Below are 22,915 nucleotides of genomic sequence, written 5' to 3'. Positions count from 1 at the left end.
GAGAGATAGGCCAATGAGCTGAGCACATATTTTGCATGCTTTGAGGCCCAGGTTTGGTCCTTGTCATCTCAGGGTCCCCTGAGCACCTTCAGGTATTGCCCCAAACCAAAAACAATAAAGATGTCATTTCTCATATGAGACAGAATAGTTTGCCTGAGTTTTAAAATTTGAGTGGGGCTCTGTTATTAAGTATTTTGCTCTTTGGTACTTTACCCACCCTTCCAGCAATGGCAGGATCCTAAAACAAACAAAAAGCCCCGAAAGTATAACTGTGGGAAAAAAAAACAGCTTATTTAATTAATAGAACCAGGTTTATTTTCCTTAAACTCAGGAGGAACTGTCATGTAACCGTAACTTGGTGTTGTGCACTCTGCCTTCCAAAATATAGAAACATTTCCCTCAGAATTGTTAGAATAGCAGTGGAAAAATAAGTGTCATTTGGACAGATTGTGTTGTACAGGTTTCTTCGGTAAATTAACTGCTTGGCTACCATTAAATTTAGTGTAGGTGTTGATGGATGAAAATATGTTTCCGTAGATAAAGATAAGATCTGTAACTGAACCATGATTATTATTCATTTGGCAAAAACATCAATCTCTGGGAGATTTTCATTCACTCTCCCTTTTGGGGCACATCCTGGTTTTCTGGGTATTTTTTTTCCCTTTTCTGTTTTAAAGATTTGGGGGCCACACCCAGTGGTGATAAGGGGCTACTCCCCTCTCAGGTCTTGGACATCCTCCCCGTCCTACTTGAGGGAACTTGTGGTTCCAGGGATTGAACCTGGGCCTCCTACATGAAAAATATGTGCTCTGTCCTGTTAAACTCTCTCCAGCTCCCATTTCTGTTTTGTAAAGTCATTTTATGAATAGACAAAGTGTTACTTTTTCTTTTTTAAAAAACTGTAGTGCTTTACATGGCTGGTTGGGATATAAAGGTTTTTAGTTCTATTTGGTTGTTTGGATGAAATAAACAGTTTGATGGAAAAATGCCACTTATAAAATAGAGTGTGTGTGTGTGTGTGTGTGTGTGTGTGTGTGTGTGTGTGTGTGTGTGGTGCTCTGGGACTACTACTGGCTTGGTGATCAGGGGTCATTCCTGATAGTGTTCAGGATTGCACCAAGGCCTCCCATATACAAAGCATGCACCCAGCCTGTTGTGCTCTTTGTCTCTTTCTGCCCTTTGATTTTGGTGGGGTAAAAGTTCCCCTCCCTTCTATTTTTGGTATTTGGACCATGCCCAGTGTATCAGGGACCATATGTGTTATCAGGGATTGAACTATGGTTATCCCATGGAAGGCAGGCATCTCTTTTTTTGTTTTTGCCACACCTGGCAATGCTCAGGGGTTAATCCTGGCTCTGCACTCAGGAATTAGCCCTGTCAGTGTTTAGGGCACCATATGGGATGCTGAGGATCAATCCTGGGTCAGCTACATGCTCACACACACTTGGTTGTGGTGCATATACTGTAGTGGCCATTCTCATGCACACATGGTTGTGGTGCACATATGCTGTAGTGGCTGTGCTCATGCACACTTTGTTGTAGTGCGTACACTGTAGTGGCTGGTGGCTGTGCTCATGCACACTTTGTTGTAGTGCGTACACTGTAGTGGCTGGTGGCTGTGCTCATGCACACTTTGTTGTAGTGCGTACACTGTAGTGCCTGGTGGCTGTGCTCACGCACACTTGGTTGTGGTGCATGTATACTGTACTGACTGTGCTCATGCAAACTTGGTTGCAACCTACCAGAGACTGCAAACTTTGTAGATCTATTGTAGGTTTATAGATTTATCATTATTGTTGTTGTTGTTATTATTAGTTTGGGCCCACATCTGGCAGTGCTCAGGGGCTACATCTGGCTCTGAATTGAGAGATTACTCCTGGTGGCGCTCAAGGGATCATATTGGGTGCTGTGGATTGAACCCACATCAGCTACATGAAAGGCAAACACCCTATCCACTGTATTATTCATCTGGCCCCAATCAGGTTTTTTTTTTTTTAATTGGCGTACTTATCAACACAGAGATTGTTTTTCAATTTACCAATAATTGGTGTCTTCAAGAAATGGCTGCTTCTCCCTTCCCTATGGTTTGAAGGAAGGCCTACCCAGGCCTGCTCACCTGCTTGATTAATACCAGTATTTATTTGTTATTACAGGTGTCAGTGTGTGTGTGAGTTTAGGATAGATTAATGTATATTTGTTATTTAATTTCTTTTGTGTTGGGAATTGAACTCAGGACCTTACCACAAACAAGGTATGCTCTTCATGACTGAGCTACAGCCTTATCAGGCATCCCTATTTTTTTTTTTTCAATGGCATTTTATTTTATTTTATCAGGCATCCCTATTTTTAAGGCCTATTTTCAGGGGCTGGAGCGATAGCACAGCGGGCACGGCATTTGCCTTGAATGCGGTGGACCCGAGTTCTATTCCCAGCATCCTATATGGTCCCCTGAGCACCACCAGGAGTAATCTTTGAGTGCAGAGCCAGGAGGAACCCCTGAGCATGACCAGGTGTGACCCCAAAAAACAGTGGGAAAAAAAAGAAACAAAAAAATAAGGCCATTTCAGAGGTCTGAAGACAAAATTTGAGGTTTTATTTGTAGCAACAAAATATAGAAACAAAGTTACAATCAAATTGGGAAAAAGGGCAGGTGTTATGAACAAGCAGTTTGCAAAAGAAACTTAATGACAAAAAAGGAAAAATGATGGGGCTGGAGTGATAACAGGGTGTTTGCCTTGCATGCGGCCTACCCGGGTTCGATTCCCAGCATTCTATATGGTCCCCCGAACACCGCCGGGAGTAATTCCTGAGTGCAGAGCCAGAGCCAGGACTAACCCCTGTGCATCACCAGGTATGACCCAAAAAGGAAAGAAAAAAAAGGAAAAATGATACTAAGTAACCAGTATGTTATTACTGGGAAGTTCTACCACCATGGAGGGCCTGTAGGTAGTGTCAAAGGGGTGGGGTGTGTGCTTTGCATGCTGGATGCTGGACCCCTTATTAGCTTGATCTCTAGGACCACTTGCTCCACCGTGATCCCCCCCTCCTCCCACCCAGTTGCTGCCAGAGTGATAGCACCATGCCAGACCTTACCTTCTCTACTCTCTCTCCAGCCCTTAGAATGCTCTTTAATAGTCAGTTTATCTTCAACAGTTTTTAGTTTTGTTTTGGGGCCACGCCCAGCAGTGCTCAGGGCTTATTTCTGGCTCTGTGCCCAGGGAACACTCCTGGCGTGGTTTGAGGGGCACCATGTGGGGGTCTGGGACTCAAACCTGGACTGGCTGCATGCAAGGCAAGATTCCTACCTGTTGTACCATCTCTCCGCTCCCGGGTTTTAGTTTGTTTGGGAGGATACTTCCTCATTGGACTGTCAACTGAAATTTTTTGGAGAGTAATTTGGTGATTTTTGAGCAAGAATAGAAGGATCAAGATGCTTATTTCTGTTTGTTATTTATTTATTTATTTTTTGGCAAACCCCAGCAGTGCTCGGGGGCTTCTTGCTACTTGTTACTCAGGGGTTGCTTCTTGTGATGTGCAGAAGACCATGTGGTACCAGGGATCGAACCCAAGCTTTGAGTATACACAGCATGTATCCCAGTCCTTTGTGCCATCTTCCAACCCAGTATGCTTCTTTCATTTATTTGCGTTGGTTTTGGGGTCATGCCTGACTGTGCTCAGGACTTGCTCTTGTTTAGGTGCTTAGGGGTCATTTCTGATGGTACTCAGTACTGTAGGGACCAGGGAGTCAATCTGCGTCCAGTTTGTGCAGGGCTTGCTCCTTACCTGCTAAACTATCTCTCCACCCCTATATGTTTATTTTGTATTTTTAAATTTTTTTCTTTTCTTTTTCTTTTTTGGTCTTTGGGCCATACCCAGAGGTGCACAGGGCTTATTCCTGGCTTTGTGCTCAGGGATCATTCCTGTGGGGCTGGGAAATCATAGGGGTGGTGTCAGGGATTGAACCCGGGTCAGCAATGTTCAAGGCAAGCTCATTGTCCACTGTCTACCTCTCTGGCCCCCCATATTCTCTCCCCCTAACTTCTTTGTTTTTGTTTTTAGGCCATGCCCAGTGGTACTTTAGATTTTGCCAGGCTCTGTGCTCTGGATCACATATGTGGTGCTGGGGTCTAATCCGGGGTTGACTGCATGCAAAGCGTTTTAACCCCTGTACTGTCTCTCTGTCTCTCTAGTACTCTAAGTTGTTTTAGGTCAAGTAAGTGGGAAAGTGGGAGAAGTTGCTTTTATTTAATATTTGTTAAATGTTTAAATTCTGCAAAAGGATTCAATTTAGAAAACGTGAATTGCCTTGGAGTACAAAACTACTCATTTTGGGGGACTCCATTGGTGCATTATGCTCAGTCTAGGACTTTAGTGACTTCTGGATTCTAAGAAATTGCATGTGACAATTGCCCGGGCCTAATATTAGGGCCTGATGAGGATGTACATATATTTATCTGTGCTGTTTCTGACACTGCAGGTTTTTTTTTTCCCCCTCCTTAGGTGAGGCAAGCAACCAATCAAATTGTGATGAATTGTGCAGATATTGACATTATAACAGCTTCATATGCACCAGAGGGAGATGAAGGTAAGACCTGTTTTTTCTGTATTAATTTGTGGACTCTGTGTTTGTGTGTAATAGCATTTCAGTATAAGTTTAGTGTTATGTTAGAAATAGGAAAAATCTTTAAATGTCTAAGGAAAGTATTCAAAGTAGAATCTGCCTTCTGTGAAATAAAGGAGATATCATTGTAATATTCCTTCAAATATTAACTTGTTTTATGACCTTGGATTGCATGGAATTTAGCCACGTATATAAAGCTGAAGAGTTATTTTAAAGAGTTGTTTTATGTACTTTGAACATGGCAAGTTCGTCAAGAGGGTTTAGTGCATATGAGTTTGTTTTTTGTTTTATTTTTAGGGTGAGAGGAGTGTTTTGGGCCATTCTCAGCACAGCTCAAAGACAGTTTCTGACTCTTTTTGGGGGTCACTCCCAACAGTGCTGGAGGTACTGCAGAGTGCCAGGGATTGAATCTGGCCTCCAGCATACAGAGCTTTGGCTCAGCCTTTTGGGCTATCTTGCCAGCCCCTCTATGGTGATTCTCCCCACCGGTTCCCCCCCTTGAATTGTAGGTTAAAATGAGATAATAATGATAAATAGCAAATGGGGAAATAGTTGCTTTATGAAACTGGGTTTGGTTATTAAACTATATTATGGAATTTGTTACAATGAAAGGGTATGTTAAAAAGGAACAAAATATACAGTATACGGAAACTCACTGTCTTTATTCATTTTTTTATTTTTTATTTTTTACTTTTTTTGCTTTTTTTTTTTTGGGTCACACCCTGCTATGCTCAGGAGAGCCTGCTATGCTCCTGGCTCTGCACTCAGGAATTACTCGGGGGTGCTTGGGGGACCATATGGGATGCTGGGAATCGAACCCAGGTTGGCTGCGTGCAAGGCAAATGCCCTACCCGCTGTGCTATCGCTCCGGCCCAACTCACTGTCTTTAAAATGAGAACTCTTTTAGGTACCAGAGATAGTCTAGGGGTTAAGGCACTTTCCTTGCATCCCAGTGACTCCTGTTTGAAACCCTGGCACCACTTACCTGAGCACTGCCGGTCATCAATCTTGAGCGTAGAGCCAGAAATAGCCCCTGAGCACAGCTGGGTGTGGCCCAGAAGTACCCCCCCCCCGTCACCCCCCACCCCCGCCATAAAAGAGAGCTATTTTAGGCCCTGTAATTATAAGGACAATTAAAATGAGTAATCAGTTTGGATCTTAAATCTCTTTAAGTCATAAACTTTTATTTGACTTTATCTCCAGTACCACATCATGTGTGGAATTGAGGATTGAGCCTAGGGCCTCACATGTAATTCTAGCTGTTGAGCCAATCTTTTAAAGGACATTTCATTTTTCAGTTTTGTTTTGGACCATAGCTGATAGAGCTCAGGGGCTGCTTCTAGTTCAGTGCTAGGGGGACCAAGCATTGCCAGGGATCTTACCCCAGCCTTCTGCATGCAAAGCATGCACTTAATTCATTGAGCACTAAGCACTCCAGCCACGATATAAAGTATTTAAAAAAGTTAAGAAATTTGGGACTGGAGAGAGATAGTATAGTGGGTAGGGTGCTTGCCTTGCTCGTGGCTGACCTAGATTGGATCCCTGGCACCCCATATGTCCTTTGAGCCCACCAGGAGAAATCCCTGAGCACTGCTGGGTATGGCCCCTCCCCTCCAAAAAGTAAAAAATTTAGACATACCCAACAGGTCTCAGGACTTACTCCTGGCTCTGTGCTTAGGGATCACTCATAAGTATATTAGTATTGAGTCTAAAATACTTTTTTTTTTGCTTTTTCGGTCATACCTGGTGTTGCACAGGGGTTACTCCTGGCTCATGCACTCAGGAATTACTCCTGATGGTGCTCGGAGGATGGGATGCTGGGAATCAAACCCAGGTCGGCCACTTGCAAGGCAAACGCCCTACCTGCTGTGCTATCGCTCCAGTCCCCTAAAATATTTTTTATTTTTACTTCACTTTTGTATTCTTTCTCAAAATTACTTATTGGTTGGAGATTTAGAAGGTTGTAAATCAAATGAGAAAGTTTCATTTGAAGTGAGTAAGGTATGTTAGAAATTTGAATTTTCATCAGTGCATTTCATAACTCCTTTATTTTGCCCGTACTCTGGAGGTACCCCATACTGTGTGTTTGGGGGTCACTTCTGGTGTTGTTTTGAAATAGATTCTCTGTCTTCTGATTGTTAAACATGTGCTTAACCCATTGAACTATATCTTTAGTTTCTTACTTTGTTCTGAAAAGGAATCTACAAGTAACTTATATTTATTTTTTAAATTTTGACTCACATCCAGTGATGCTCATCGGTTGTCTTGGCTTGGTGCCCAGGAATTACTGCTGGCGAGCTCAGGGAATCATATGGGATGCTGTGGATCAAACCTGGGTTGGTCATGTGCAAGGCAAATGCCCTACCCACTGGACTATCATTCTGGTCCTTGTTTGATTGATTTGAGGTCAAACTTGGCAGTGCTTAAGTGCTGGGTGCTGGATTGAACCCAGAGTTCTCGCCTGTAAAATATGCACTTCAGCTCTTTGAGACATCTTGTCGTATCTATAAGTAACATTTTAAGGCTTGACAATATTTATTTTCATGAGTTTTCTTAAATTATTTCTTCTTAGAAAAAATAAAATGAATTTTCTTAAATTATTCTTAGAGGAAAATAAATAGTGAAGTGTGTTGCCTAGAATTACTTAAGTTAAAATCTTCCTCTACTAAAATGTCAGAGGAGAGTGCAAAGGAGAGTGCAAAGCCAGGAATAACCCCTGAGCATCGCTGGGTGTGACCCCAAAAAACAACAACAAAAAAATTTATCAGAGGAGAGTTCAGGGAACTTAATATTTCAAATAGGCTTTAATTAAATGGTGCTAAATTTTGTGTGTGTTATGGGGGTTGTTTTGGGGCTACTCCCCACTCTGCATGCTTGGCTATCTCTAAAACCTCTTAGTAATCTGTATTTTTATTTAAAAAAATTTTTTTTGTCACACCCAGATGTGCTCAAAGTTTGGGGAACCATATGTGGTGCCAGAGATTGAACCTGGGTCGACTGCAAGCAAAGCAAGTGCCTTGCCTGCTTTACGGTATCTTTGGTTCCTGATCTGTATCTCAAAGGAAAGTAAGAGGATTGGGAGAGAAATAAGAACAGGAAGTAAGGAATGTCTAAGAGAATTCTCATAAGACATTGTTTCTTTTGGGGAGCTGCCCAGTTGGTGCTCAAGGGGCCTTGAGACCACTCCTGCTGGCTCACAGACAACCAGGCCAGATGGTTGAATGCTTGGGCACAAAGTTGTACTGCTCAGGCCCTACAGTCCTGGGGGCCACCAGGGCCACACCCAGTGGTGCTCAGGGAATTTTAGGGCTCTCTCTAGCAATGCTCAGGTGGGAATCAAATTGGGGACCAGTGCATGCCTTGCATTGGCACCCTAATTGCTGGGCTCTCTCCCTGCCCTTAAGTTGTTTTAGGCACATGAAGTAGTTCCTTCAGAACTAGCTAAGATACACTTCTCAGCTCTTTGTGACAGCAGCTGGGCTCTCTCCCTGCCCTTAAGTTGTTTTAGGCACATGAAGTAGTTCCTTCAGAACTAGCTAAGATACACTTCTCAGCTCTTTGTGACAGCAGCAGGAATAATCTGGAGTTCTGTGTAAGCCCATTTAATTTTAGAGTTAAGAGAATGAGAAGTTGCATTAAATTGACTTTTAAAGATTTGGTCATCAATAGGAATGGATTTGGCCTTCTGAACATAAACATAGCTTTATAGATGAATATAGGTTTGTACTTGCATACTTAATTGCGTTATTTTGTGTTGGGGCCATACCTTGTGCTCAGGGCATACTCCTGATTCTGTTCAGGGAACCATGTGTGGTGCTTCGCTCAAACCCAAATCAGACACATGCAAGAGCAACAGCCTTAACCACTGTAAGATCTCTTCGGCTCCTGAATTTTGTTTTATGGGAGAACGCAACATGTTGTTTCTTTCTCTTTTTTTCCCCCCGCTTTTTTTTTGGGGGGGTTATATCCACCTGTACTCTCAGGGATCACTCTGGCAGGACCATATGAGGTGCCAGGGATCAAACTTGGGCTACCCACCTGCAAGCAAGTACCCTATACGCTGTATATGTTTTTTAAGGAAGCAGTAGTGAATTTTACTGCCAGCTCCTTCTAGGGTTATATGCTGCACCAGGGAAAAAGATACCAGCTATACTAGTACTTTTTGTGTGTGTGTCGCTACTGTGTTTGGGAGGTCACACAGTGCCCAGGATTGAACTGGGGCTCCTGCATGAAAATCAAACCCCGGGCCTCACATGGAAGGCAGATTGCATACTGCTGAGCAGCCACATCTCCTTAAAGGGAGATAGCTATGTTTTATTTCTTCACTCTTCCCTCCCCCTCCCCCTCTACTCTCCCCCTATCCCCTGCCTTCACTTGCTGGGTATAGGAGATGCCGTTTATTTGTAAATCTAGACAATACCATCTAGTGCCTTATAATATATGTGGTTGCTTTTAGCAAGACTGATTTATATATTAGTAGCCACTGAATCTTGGTGTTTTCAGGTAAATTAGAAAATTACTGGAAGATGTAAAATTGTTGTTACTTTGTGTCTATTTGGGGAAAGGGTGGCTTGTCATATGTGCAGTGGCCCAGAAAGAGCTGTTGGCATGTGTCTCTTTAAACTAAGGTTCTGTCTTTTCATCAGAGAATTTATTGAAAAGTCCATTTGAGAGCTTTGTAATACTAATAAATGCGAAAATAGTAAGAAAAACAGCTGGAAAAAAAATTTTTTCCCTTAACTGTTTCACATTTTAAGGGTTGGTGAAATTACTAGCATTTAAGCCAGTGCAAGGAATGCAGCTCCCTACATAGTGCAGGGATTAATATTGTTACCCGCTTCTGCAGGAGAAATGTGGACAGTCTCAGGTCCTGACAGGTAGAGTCTTTATTTGTCATTACTAGCTGGTGTGGCCATAACCACATAGAAAATGAAAATTAAGAGTTTTATTTGGGGGGGCCACACTCAGAAGAGTTGAGGGGGTTATTCCTGACTCTGTGCTTGGGAGTGACCCTTGCTACTATTTGAGGGATCCTATGTAGAACCCTGGGCTGGAGCGATAGCACAGCGGATAGGGCATTTGCCTTGCACGTGGCTGACCCGGGTTCGATTCCTCTGCCCCTATCGGAGAGCCTGGCAAGCTACCAAGAGTATCTTGCCCGCATGGCAGAGCCTGGCAAGCTACCCGTGGCATATCCGATATGCCAAAAACAGTAACAACAAGTCTCATAACGGAGACGTTACTGGTACCCATTCGAGCAAATCGATGAGCAACAGGATGACAGTGATACAGTGGTTTAGAACCCTGGATTTGGGATTCAAACCAGGGCTTCTGGGATCAAATGCATTAAGCACTGTACTATCTCTCCTGCCCTTGAGTGAAATTTGTTTGTTTGCTTGTTTTGTTTTGGGGTTACACCTGGCAGTACTCAGGACTTATTTCTGTCTCTGTGCTTAGGGATCACTCCTAGAGGTGCTCAAGGGACCACATGCAGAGCCAGTGATTGAACCAGAGTCAGCCATGTGTAAGCCAAGCTCCTAAACTCCTATGTTGTCTCTCTGGTTTCATACCCCTCTTTCTCCGGTTTCATACCCCTCTTCCTTGAGTATATCCTGCCAAGAATGTTTGCAGACTTAGCAGTGTGAGAAGCAGTTTTTTCCATTGGTAGCATCATAATATTTTATACAAAGTTCGGAAATACAGTTTCAGATCTGCTAGCACCTCTTTGGTTTATCAGTGTAAGGCTTACAAGTTTTTAACATGTTAATTCTTGAAGTAGGATTTTTGGTTTTGGGGCCATACTCATCTTACTCCTGGCTCTGCACTTGGATCACTCCTGGTGGTGCTCAGGGAACCATATGGGTTCTGGGGATTGAACCTGGGTCAGCCTCATGCAAATTGCTACAAGCTCCGTACCCATTCTCGTATATCTCCAGCCTTGTATGTGTTTAATGAAGATGAAATGGTCCCAAGAAACACCACCAAGTAATAAGTTTGGAGCAAAGCTCTTTACTTGAAAAAGAATATTTTCTTATACTTCATTACAAACCTTTAACTCATACTCTATCACAGTTATATACAGGAGCAATATATTAACATTACTAAGTTCTCTCTGTAATAGAGTTGTCTATTTTTCTGAAAATATATATACAGGATTAAGTGCTAGTCTTCTAATAAAAAGGTTTTATAGAATGTATAATTTTATAAAAAAATTCAATTGACAGGACTCCAAGTATAGTTTTAGTTACACAGATAACACTTTATGAGAAGGGCCTCAACAAGTTACTGCTGGGGTTAAGCAAATAAGCAATAATGAAATGATCTAGGTGTAGGAGAATAAGTGTAATATGGTAGGGCAGATTAAGTAGAAAAATGTGTGTCACATAAGTATTTTCGGTGTTTTTGTTTTGTTTTTTTGCCTCACAGTGCTCAGGGCTTACTCCTGGCTTTGCACTAGGAAATCACTTCTGGTGGGGCTTGGGGGAACTATTTGGGATGCTGGGGATTGAACCCAGATCAGTCACGAGCAAGGAAAGCATCCAACCTGCTGTACTATCTTTCCAGACTCCAAATATTCAGATTTTAAAGAAAGTTTTCTGGCCAAACAGTAGTTTCATGTGCACCATACTGAGTTCTGTTGAATTTGCAACCTCTGAAGAGATACTCCAGGGTACTGTGGTTTGTTAGGAATACTCTCTTTCATATGGACATGAAGATAAGACAAACATAGTTATCGCATTGAGAAGAGGAAAGGGGGGGCTGCAGAGATATCTCAGTGGGCCAGAACACATGCTTTCGTGTAGGAGGTCCATTTTGATCCCTGGCACTGCATGGGTCACGGCACTAAACTGAAGGGGGTGGGAAGAGGGCAGACTTGAGCATTGTGGGTATAGCATACCGGTGATGGGGAATGTGCACTGGTGGAGGGATGGGAGTTTGATCGTTGTGTGATTGTAACCCAAACATGAAAGCTTGTAACTATCTCACGGTGATTCAATAAAATTAAAAAACAAAAAAAACTACACAGAATTAAGCTAGAGAAAAACCTCCGTGGGCTGAGAGCATGTCCAAGGGTCAAAAGAAGGGGTGAAGAAAAGAACAGAAAAGCCAGGGCCAAGGATATGGCTAAGCAAGTCCAGGACATGTCTTGCATGAGGCTCTAAATTTGATCTCTGACGCTGAGAAAGAGGGAAAGTCCACATGAGATTCTTACCGTTTTTCTTTTCTTTAAAAGTTTGTTGTTGTTTGGAGGCCACACCCAGTGATGCTCAGAGCTTGCTCCAGACTGTGCTCAGGGATCACTTCTGGTGGGGCTCATGGGTCCATGGGGTGCCAGGGATTGAACCTGGGTTGGCCATGTGCCAGGGCAGTCCTGTGCCCTACCCACTGTTATTGTCTTTCTAGTCCCTTCTTAACATTTCTTTCTTTCTTTCTTTCTTTCTTTCTTTCTTTCTTTCTTTCTTTCTTTCTTTCTTTCTTTCTTTCTTTCTTTCTTTCTTTCTTTCTTTTTTTTTTTGCTTTTTGCTTTTTTCATACCCAGCAATGCTCAGGGGTTACTCCTTGCTCTGCACTCAGGAATTACTCCTGGCGGTGCTCAGAGTACCATGAGGGATGCTGAGAATCAAACCTGGGTCGGCCACATGCAAGGCAAATGCCCTACCCACTGTGCTATTGCTCCAGCCCCTCTCTTACCATTTCTTAATTGAAACTGATAACAGTGTATTATGTATTATATTACTATAGTAAATAGCTTAAAATTTGCTCCATGTGTTCCAGTGGGGTGTGTAAGTATGTGTGTATGTATCTTTTTTGGTGCTAGGAATAGATCCCAAGGCCTCATACATGCAAAATCATGCATACTGTCTCAGATCTTATCTGGCCCCTCCACATAACATCTTCGGGGGGCAGGTGTTACTAAGAGCTACTACCTGGCTCGTGTTTCTCTCAGTGCTGGGAGGCTATGTGCAGTGCCTGTGATCAAAACAGGAATAACCATTCTACGTAAAGTAGAAATATTTTCAACATTTGCAGAATTACTTTTGGGGTTTTGAATTGGAATTGAGAGTAAATCTACAGATAAAGCTGGGTAGAACTGGCATCCCTGAATCGCCCTGTCTGTGAACAAAGAATACGATTTCATTCTTCTTTGGTAGTATTCACAAATTTTGTAATTTTCATCATATGGGTCTCTTATAGGGTTTGTTAGATTTACACACAAGTATTTGACTATTTTGTGTTTTGAGGTGGAGGCTATACCCAATGGTGCTTAGAGCTTACTCCTAGTGGGCTTGTGGGGGCGGGCGGGGGGGGTGCGAGGGGACTACATGGGGTGCCAGGGATTGAACCTGGGTCAGGCAAGTCAGTCTACTCTGGCTCTAGCCCTTTTTCTAAAAATGTCAAATATTATATTTTGCTAGTGTAAAGAAGTTAATTGACTTTCATACATTAGCCATTTGTCCTGCAACCTTGTTAAAATCCCTTATGAGTTCTAGAAGATTTTAGGTGTTTCTTTTGAATTTTGTCCATAAGCAACTGATCATGTCTTCTTTGAACATGTCTCATTCTGACCCTCTCTGGCTGTGTGCTTTCATTTCTCTTCAACCCCCCCCCCACCCCCACACCCCAAATACTTCCCTTGGTTGTTTCTGTTGAGGTGATGACCGGGATTCACACTTGTGCCTGGCTGGTGACTGACTGTGCGTGCTCCCGTGTGGTGCTCCCTGGGGGCCGCAGGGCAGGCGCAGTGCGCTCTTTTCTCTAGGCTTCCACATGTGCTGGCGGGTGTCCCTGTCCTTAGCAGTGGGTCTCACACACATTCTTGTTGTAGTGCTTGCTGGGCATTGCCCACCAAGAGTCATGCTCTCTGGCCATCGTGTTTGCATATCATGGTTGGCGTGCTCATTGCATGGTCACACCCTCTTACACACTGGTCTCTGGTACAGCTAGAAATTGCAGCTGGAATCACAGACAGCAGAGGCATGAGGCTCAGACAACAAAGTTGCCAGGATCACACTTGGCACATGTGTGTGGCCCTAAACTCCCCCCCCCTTCTCCCAAATATATGTACTCCAGGAGCTCCAATAAAAATCAAGAAGCTTCAGAGTTTTTCAGGTGCTAGAGCATGTGCTGAGGTTCTTGATTTAGTCCAATCCGCAGGGCTCCGTGCCTCTTCCAGCACTGCCAGGTGTGGGCCTGGTGGTCCCCTGTACACCAGCAGGGTTGGACCCCTCCACGCCCACCTCCTGTTTTGTTTCTAAACTTGTAAGAGTCTGGAGAGATAACACAGGGGTTAAGGCACTTGCATTGCTGTCCTTGGTTCGATCTCGCTGCCCACTACAGTCCTTCAAGCCGCAACCTGGTGAGATCCTTGAGCACAGAGCCAGGAATAAGCCATGAGCACTGTCGGGATGGCCCCCAAACCAAAACAGTAGTAATAGTAATAAAAATAAAGAGGGTTTCAAAGATTTCAAGGTTTAAATTGATTATTTGCTTTTCAGTGCAAGATAACTATGATCAAGTATTATTGTTGGAAAACTTTTTCAGATATTTGCAGTATAAACAGAGGGCCAGAGAGATAGCTTGGTGGGCTGTTGTGCAGGCTTTGCATGCAGGAGGCCCAGGTTTTATCCTTGGTCTTCCAGGCACTGCCAGGATTGATCCCTGAGTGCAGAGCCTGGAATAGCCCCAGAGCACTGTACAGTAGGGCAAAACCAAGAGTTAGTGGAGTGAAGAAGATGCTATTGTTCTAAACTTAAAACTTTTATTTTTGGGACCTGGAGAAATAGTAGAGTGGGTGAGGTGCTTGGTCCACATGTGGTTGATCTGGGTTTGGTCCCCAGCATCCTATGTGGTTATATCCCCCCCCCCCAACCCAAGGCCCCCCTCCCCCAGGCACTTCAAGGAGGAATTCCTAAGTGCGGAGCCAGGAGTGAATGCCAGATGTGGCCCCAAAATAAAAACAAAAAAACCTTCTGCTAAATCATCCTCTTATATATCAGATTTAGTTAATTGTAGACTTCCTTTGACTCTAAATGTAGGATCTTCTGAAATGCTGTTCTGTGCTTTGCTTATCTTGGAGCCTGTTATAAATCAGTACATAAAGAGCCTCTTCATTTTTTATGGTTAAATAGCATTTCCTGGAATACATTTATCATAAAACATTGAAGTCAGCACTTTACTGAAGGACGCTTTACCCAAGGACATTTATTTATTTTTACTCTTTTGTGGTGCTGGGTCTCAATACTTGTGAGTATTGATACTTGTGAAGCAATTGTTTCTGGTTTCCCTAAGATTTTATAGCCTATTTTATTGAGTTACTTCTGGTTTCTAATAATTCTTTGTTGGTTCTCTTAGATTTTCCTGATACACAGTTTCATCACTTGCAAACACAGACTTTTTATCAGTTACAATTGAGAGTTTCTGTCCAGAGTGATGAGCTTGCATGGTCTCTTCAGCAGCTCTGGACATGATTGTTTTTGTCTCAGTTAGTTTCACTGATGTGGCCTGTTTTCCAGTGCACTGTAAGAAATATTTGGGGACTGGGATAAATGATACCCATCCATTTTACTATGACCACTTGCTCCTTAAATCTTTGCACTTTTTATTGTGCAAACTCTGTACACAGAAAAGCACAGCTAGCAAGTGTGACTTGGTGCTGTAGCCCAGCTCCCACACGCCCTTTCTGCTCACATTCCTTCCCTGCCTGAGAGATGCTGTGCATAGTTGGAGCTTATTCTTTTTTTTTTTTTTTTTTGGTTTTTGGGTCACACCTGGCAACGCACAGGAGTTACTCCTGGCTCTGCACTCAGGAATTACCCCTGGTGGTGCTCAGAGGACCATATGGGATGCTGGGATTCGAACCCGGGTTGGCTGTATGCAAGGCAAACGCCCTGCCTGCTATGCTATTGCTCCAGCCCCTGGAGCTCATTCTTTTAGTGTGTTTGATGCTAGGGATGGAACCCAAGGCCTGCTGATTGTGAAGCATTCCCTTTGCCTCTGAGCCGAATTCTCATCCCTCACATGTTTTTGCACTATTTTGTATTGTTCTGTGGATGCATATCAAAATGGATGGACCTCTGGAGTCTTATCAGTCTGGAGCTCTTGTGAATAGCACTGCTGCATACTTAAATGTTCATCCTGGTGCACATAAATCATTTTTCCATGTGATGCATGCATAGAAGTAGAGTGACTACTGAAGAAAATGTTTTAAAAATTTTAATAAAACAGATTTTAGGGGCTGGAGCAATAGAACAGTGTGTAGGATGCTTGCCTTGCCCACAGCTTTCTTGGGTTTGATTCCTAGCATCCATATGATCCCAGAGCAGAGCCAGATGTGGCCCCAAACCAAAAAATTAATTTTTATGAATGTTAATGCTTAAACTTGAGAAAAGTGATATTCCTTGATGTTTATCATAATATGTTCTCTGCTCATATTGTTAATGTTAGAGATCAGAGAATCAGACCTATAAGATAGACATTTGTTTGCAGGAAGCTGTTTTTGTTTATATTTATTGATTTGTGTGGCAGAGTACTGATTCAATAAGATTAAACTGATAAAATTGAGAGCACTGGTGGATATATATGGCCCATTTTCATTGAGGAGAAATTGATCTAGATTTTAGTAATGGAAGCAGGGGTAACTGTAATTACTGACTGTGTTCCTCATTGATAATACAAATCAGTTTAGCAGTTGGCTCCCACATGGTAGTATGTACTTACTAAAGAAAAGGCCTGGAGTCCATTCAAGGCTTGTTATGGCAAGAGAGCCAGAATTAACTGATTAAATGACAAAGTAGTAAAGGGCAGCAGCAAGGGTGATGATTAATGTGAGGTAAGTGAATTATATCCATGAATGGGCTATAGAATCTGTTTCCTGAGGACCTGGTAGTCTTTGTGGAAGTGAGGAGGGTAATTTAAAGGAAACCTGCTGGACCAAATAGCCTACTGCATGAGTGTTGGACACAGCACTAACCATGCGAATGTAAATCATTGCAGCCTCCATGGAAAATGTTATGGAAATTTCTTAAAAATATCCACATAGGGGCCAGAGTAATTACATCAGGTAAGGCACTTGCCCTGCATGCTGCTGACCTGGGTTCACCCCCCAGCATGCAACATGGTACCCTGAGCATCACCAGTAATGATCCTGAGCTCAGCTGGTTGTAGCCCAACATGCTCCCCTCCCCGCTTGCCACTATATGTAGCACTGTAGCCCTGTCATCCCATTATTCATCGATTTGTTCGAGCAGGCACCAGTAACGTCTCCATTATGAGACTTGTTACTCTTTTTGGCATATCGAATTCGCCACAGGTAGCTTGCCAGGCTCTATCTACTGTGCGGGTGGGATCCTCTCGGTAGCCTACCGGGATCTCTGAGAGGGACGAAGGAATCGAACCTAGGTTGGCTGCGTGCAAGGCAAACGCCCTACCCGCTGTGCTATCGCTCCAGCTATATCTATATCTATCTCTCTATATATATATTTCAAATAGATATATTTGAAACGAGATAGTACAACAGTACAGCAGGCTGGCTGCTCGTTATGCACTTGGCCAAGTTCGATCCCCAGAATTCCATATAGCGCCCTCAGCACCCCCAGGGTGAACCAAAAACCAAAAAAGTGGGGAGAGGGAAGCGGGGGCTAACAAATCAGTTGTGCTATTGCTCCAGCCCCGAGAAAAGTTTTTTAAAAAGGCATTTTGAGGGCTGAAGAGATGATAGTGGGTAGGGCACTTGCCTTGCATGCAGTTGACTGGGTTCTATCCCCAGTATAGCATGTGGTCCCTCAAGCCTGCCAGGAATGATTCCTAGGCACAGAGCAAGGAATAAGTCCTGAGCACCATTGGTTGTGGCCCAAAAGACAAAAGGAAATTTTATATGATCTAGTAGAATCAATAAAAATTAATCAAAAGACTATTTACACCTTTGTTTTCATAGTAGTAATATTCACAGTAGCCAAAGCAAAGTGAGAAATAATTATTGGATGGTTTTATCCATGTGGAATATGAAATACTAAGGCACATGTATTGGCAAGAAATAGCAAAATTAACTCTGAGACTCAGTGAAAACTGGTGGAGGGGAAGGGGGAGGTGATGGAAAGAATGAGCAAAGGTGGGTCAGAGAGACATCTGTGAACTGAGCTCATACTTTGCATATGGGAGGCCCAGGTTCAATCCCTGACACCACATGGTCCCCCAGCCACAGAACTGGGAGTAGCCCCTGAGCACTGTGGTGTGCCCCTCTCACCCTCCATCCCTCAAAAGAATTTAGTAGAGAGGCCTTTTTGGTGCTGGGATGGCACTGGGATGTTGGTGGTAAGAGTGGTAACATACACATATAGAAGCATTAAGCTAAACGGCTAGAAGGATAGCACAGCGGGTAGGGCGTTTGCCTTGCATGTGGCCGACCCAGGTTCCATTCCTCCATCCCTCTTGGTGAGCCCGGCAAGCTACCCGTGGCGTATTCAGTACGCCAAAAACAGTAACAGCAAGCCTCACAATGGAGATGTTACTGGTGTCTGCTCGAGCAAATTGATGAACAACGGGACGACAGTGCGACAGTGCTACAGTGCTAAGCTAAACTCATAAAATTTCATAATATTATGAACCAACAATAAGTTAATGGAAAAAGTTTTATTTTGGGGTCACACTGAGTGGTGCTTAGGGAGATTCTTGCTTTTACTCAGTACTCCTGGGTGGGCTCAGGGGATCATATGCAATGCTGGGGATTGAACCTGGGTCAGCTGCATGCAAGGCAAGCAGCCTACCCTCTGTACTGTCTCTCAGGGCCCCCAAAAATATTTTTAAGGAAAAGGTCAGAGAGAAAATACAGGGGCTAACGCACTTGCCTTGCACGTGGCTAACCCTGATTTGATCCTGGCACTACCGATGTTTCCTCTAAGCTGCATCAGGAATGATTTCTGAGCACAAAATCAGGAGTAGGTCCTGAGCACCGCCAGGTGTAGTCTAAAAAGAGGAAAAGGGGGCTGGAGCGATATAGCACAGCGGGTAGGGCGTTTGCCTTGCATGCGGCTGACCCGGGTTCGATTCCCAGCATCCCATATGGTCCCCTGAGCACCGCCAGGGGTGATTCCTGGGTATATAAGCCAGGAGTAACCCCTGTGCATTGCCGGGTGTGACCCAAAAAGCAATAAATAAATAAATAAATAAATAAAAATAAAAAGAGGAAAAGTAAACAGACATTATATATCGAAAGAGTTAATGCAAGTGAGGTCCTGAGATTTTTGGCAGAGAATAAACAGAAGAGTGAATGGAAGCCTGTCTTCTTTTAGTTATTAGCTCCTCTGCATGTGGAGGGCTGCTGGCCTTCTGGGAAGACGTCACCCCAGCTGGGCCACTGGCCCTCTGTTCTCTAAGGATGGGATGCTTTCTAATTTATGGTTGAACCGAATCTTAAAGACATAGGCAAGGAGTGCTTCCTTGTCAATAGACCATAATTGGAAAACCCAGAATGGGAACACAGATTCAGTGATTTGCTTGCTAAATGGTCCTGCTACAAACACTTGATCAGGGTGCCAGGGATGTGGTCTGTATGCCCAATGCGTTTGGTTCCTGGTACCACTAAAGAAATAAAATGAATTTATAAACGTCAAATTTTTCTCATAGTGAGGGCTGGAGTGATAGCACAGCGGGTAGGGCGTTTGCCTTGCACACTGCTGACCCGGGTTCAATTCCCAGCATCCCATATGGACCCCTGAGCACTGCCAGGAGTAATTCCTGAGTACAAAGCCAGGAGTAACCTCTGTGCATCGCCAAATGTGACCCAAAAAAGCAAAAAAAAAATTTTTTTTTCCTCATAGTTACTATGTACTCTTTTTTTTTTTTTTTTGCTTTTTGGGTCATACCTGGCGATGCACAGGGGCTACTCCTGGCTCTGCACTCAGGAATTACTCCTGGTGGTACTAAGGGGACCATATGGGATGCTGGGAATCGAACCTGGGTCGGCCGAGTGCAAGGCAAACGCCCTACCCACTGTGCTATCACTCCAGCCCCAGTTACTATGTACTCTTGATCCCAGAAGGCATAAATGGTATAAAATGCAACATAAACCTTCTCTCCCTACTGGTCTTCTCAGACTCCATGGAGACAAAGTTTCCGTGTTGTACTTGGCCTCTTCTCACTGCTGCTTTCCAATTCACGGACACATATGTGCTCAGGTGCTTGCTTGGAAGCATCCATCCATCTTTTCTTCTGGTAATGGTTTTCTGCTCTCAGAATAGTCTTTTTTTTTTTTTTCTTTTCGTGTCACACCCAGCAATCAATGCACAGGGGTTACTCCTGGCTCTACACTCAGGAATTACTCCTGGCGGTGCTCAGAGGACCATATGGGATGCTGGGAATCGAACTCGGATCGGCTGCATGCAAGGCAAACGCCCTACCCGCTATGCTATCGCTCCAGCCCCTCTCAGAATAATCTTGACAAGAGTTCAGAGCAGATATTTTTTCTCCTTAAATATTTGAAATAGATTCCATTTTTGAGTCCATGTATTTTGTTGTAACTGAACATTTTAATTCCTAGTCATCTCCATTTATGTAACATAGGCCAAAAGATGATGTCATTAATAGATCCTGTATTGAAGATATCCATGACATAATCTCTTGATCTGTTGATTCTTTTTTAGAGGGGGCTCATACCCAGCAGTGCTCAGGGCTTACTCCTGGCATGTGCTCAGGAATCACTCCTGGTGCCGTGCTCAGGGGACCATGTACAGTACCTGGGATTGACCTTGGGTTGGCCGTGTGCAAGGCAAGTTCCTTTCCCACTGTACTATCTCTCTAGCCCTTGATCTATTGATTTTTGAAGTGATTAATTCATTCTGTTAATATTTATTGAACCCAAGGTATGCCAGGAGCTCTTAAAGCCCTGGAGCAGTGTTTAAAACCAAGAATCAACATTCCAGATAGATGGATTTGATTTAGAAATATAACAAATGAAAAAACAAAAATATCCAAAGTAGAGATAAACTCTCAACAACAGAGTAAGGTCATGTAGAAACTATTTTTTTGATTTTGTTTTGTTTTGGGGCCACCCCTGGCATCTCAGGGATCATTCCTGGTGCTTGCTTCGGCAGCGCATATGCTAAAATCAGGGATCACTCCTGACTTGACCATATGTGGTGCAGGGGATTCAGATGGGTACCAGATACAAGCAAGGCAAGTGTCTTAACCTTTTTCCTCTCTGGACTTCCTCTTTGAAATGAATCACTGACTGACTTGATGAGTGACCCAAATGATAGAAAATTTGTAGATAGTTATAGAAACTACTTCCAGCTGCAGAAACTCTGAAATTGAAAAATGCTTGTAGTCTTGAGGAATAATAAAAGGCAACAATAGCAGCATTTAAATTATTGCCCTTCATACTCAACATTTTTGTGACCAGTATTGTGCATTTCACTTTTCTCCTGGATATGTAGTAACATGTCATTGCGGGTTTTAATTTGCATTTCTCTAATGAAGTGAGTTTTTTGGGGGAGATTTGGGCCACACCCAGCAGTGCTCATAGCTTACTCTTGGCTCTATGCTCAGAGATCACTCCTGGGTGGCCTTGGGGGACCATATGGGGTTCTGGGGAGCAAAACCGGATCTGCCATGTGAAAGCTAAGTGTCCTACCCTTTTACTATCACTTTGGCCTGAATGAAGTGGTGAATATTGCCCTTTCTGTTCCAACTCTGGGGGTTCTAGCTCTGCTCCCAATGAGTAGAGCTGCTGGACCCATCTTGTCAGATACGGTTGGAACTGATGCTCAAACACGTGGCCGTGTGCTTGCAAAGCAGGATTCCCTCAGCACCCCAACTTCTGCTCATTTTAAAAATTAAATCGTCACAGGCTGGAGTGATAGCACAGTGGGTAGGGCATTTGCCTTGTATGCAGCCGACCCGGGTTTGATTCCCAGCATCCTGTATGGTCCCCCAGCACCACCAGGAGTAATTCCTGAGTGTAGAGCCAGGAGTAACCCCTGTGCATCACTGGGTGTGACCCGAAAAGCAAAAAAATTTAAAAAAAATTGAATTGTTGGGGCTGGAGCGATAGCACAGCAGGTAGGGCATTTGCCTTGCACGCGGCCGACCTGGGTTTGATTCCCAGCATCCCATATGGTCCCCTGAGCAACGCCAAGAGTAATTCCTGAGTGCAGAGCCAGGAGTAACCCCTGTGCATCGCCGGGTGTGACCCAAAAAGAAAAAAAAAATTGAATTGTCTTTTTGTCACTGAGCTCCAGAATGTGTATTTTGTTGTTTAGGTTCTCTGTCATGTATATACACATTTACATATGCCCAGGCACATACACAGTTTTTCCTGGTCTGTGAGTTGGCTACTCATTTTCTGTGTCTTTTGATAATCAATTTTAAATATTGATGAAATTTCACCTATTTTTTCCCTTTCATGGTTAGTGTTAATTTTCTCCTCTTTAAGAAGTATTTCCCTACTTCAAACAGTCTTAACTTTCATTCCGAACATTTTGGGACTCCAGTTCAGGCTTTGATTTCACTCGTCAGTGTGGCTCTCTGTGAAGAACAGTCTGTAGGGCAGTAGGCGGACACTTCTCAGTCAGGAGGCTGCTTTGCTCATCCACCAGAGGAATAATGGTTTATCAGATGGATTGTAGTGGTGGAAGCTTTGAGAAGTCTGGGATTAAAGTTGTGTACGTGATTGGATTTGCTTATTGTTGTATGATTTAAGAGACAAGACAGATGGGCTAGAGAGATAGTACAGGATCTCGCATGTGGCCAAGCCCCACACGTAAGTTTGATCCCTGGCAGGGTATGTTTCCCTGACACACACCCTCCCACCTCCCACCTACCCTCCCACCCCCAAAAAAAGGACAGAGGGCTGAAGATGGCTCAGAGGACTGGAGTTCAGGCTTTGATTCCCAGCACCAAGTACTTGAGCACCGTGCTGGTGTGGCCTCAAAATGAGCAACGGAGTGAGGAGGGACAGACAAACGAATGTGGTGAAGACTCTTACGATGCCATATTTTTGTCTTGAGCCTTGGATAAATGTTGATACTGTTTACAGATTATCTAAAGAGACAACTGATCATGGTTGTTTTAGGCTTTAACATGTTTGCCATGTGGCATTTTGTTTAATAGAAAGTTTTTAGAAGAATTCCCATAATGTAAGAAACTTTAAAGAATTCAAATATGCCTGGGCCGGAATGATAGTATAGCCTGTAGGACGTTTGCCTTGTACGCAGCCAACCTGAGTTCAGTCTCCGGCATTCCATATGGTTCCCCAAGCAGAGTAATTCCTGAGCACAGAGCCAGGAGTACTCCCTGAGC

At 43.6% G+C, this 22,915-nt stretch overlaps 1 protein-coding gene across 1 annotated transcript in view; it reads left to right on the top strand.

Moving 5' to 3' along the window:
* Positions 1-22,915, top strand: part of NPEPPS (aminopeptidase puromycin sensitive) — a 93,564-nt gene that overhangs the window by 9,252 nt on the left and 61,397 nt on the right. Inside the window, exon 2 of the mRNA XM_055130339.1 lies at positions 4,501-4,585. Within this exon, the coding sequence (XP_054986314.1) occupies positions 4,501-4,585 (85 nt within the window). The remainder of the gene's footprint in view (positions 1-4,500; positions 4,586-22,915) is intronic.

This window comes from Sorex araneus, chromosome 3 (genome assembly GCF_027595985.1).
Source record: "Sorex araneus isolate mSorAra2 chromosome 3, mSorAra2.pri, whole genome shotgun sequence".
Lineage (NCBI taxonomy): Eukaryota > Metazoa > Chordata > Mammalia > Eulipotyphla > Soricidae > Sorex > Sorex araneus.
Note: the sequence above shows the minus strand (reverse complement) of the source record. Positions and strands in the feature narration are given on the sequence as shown.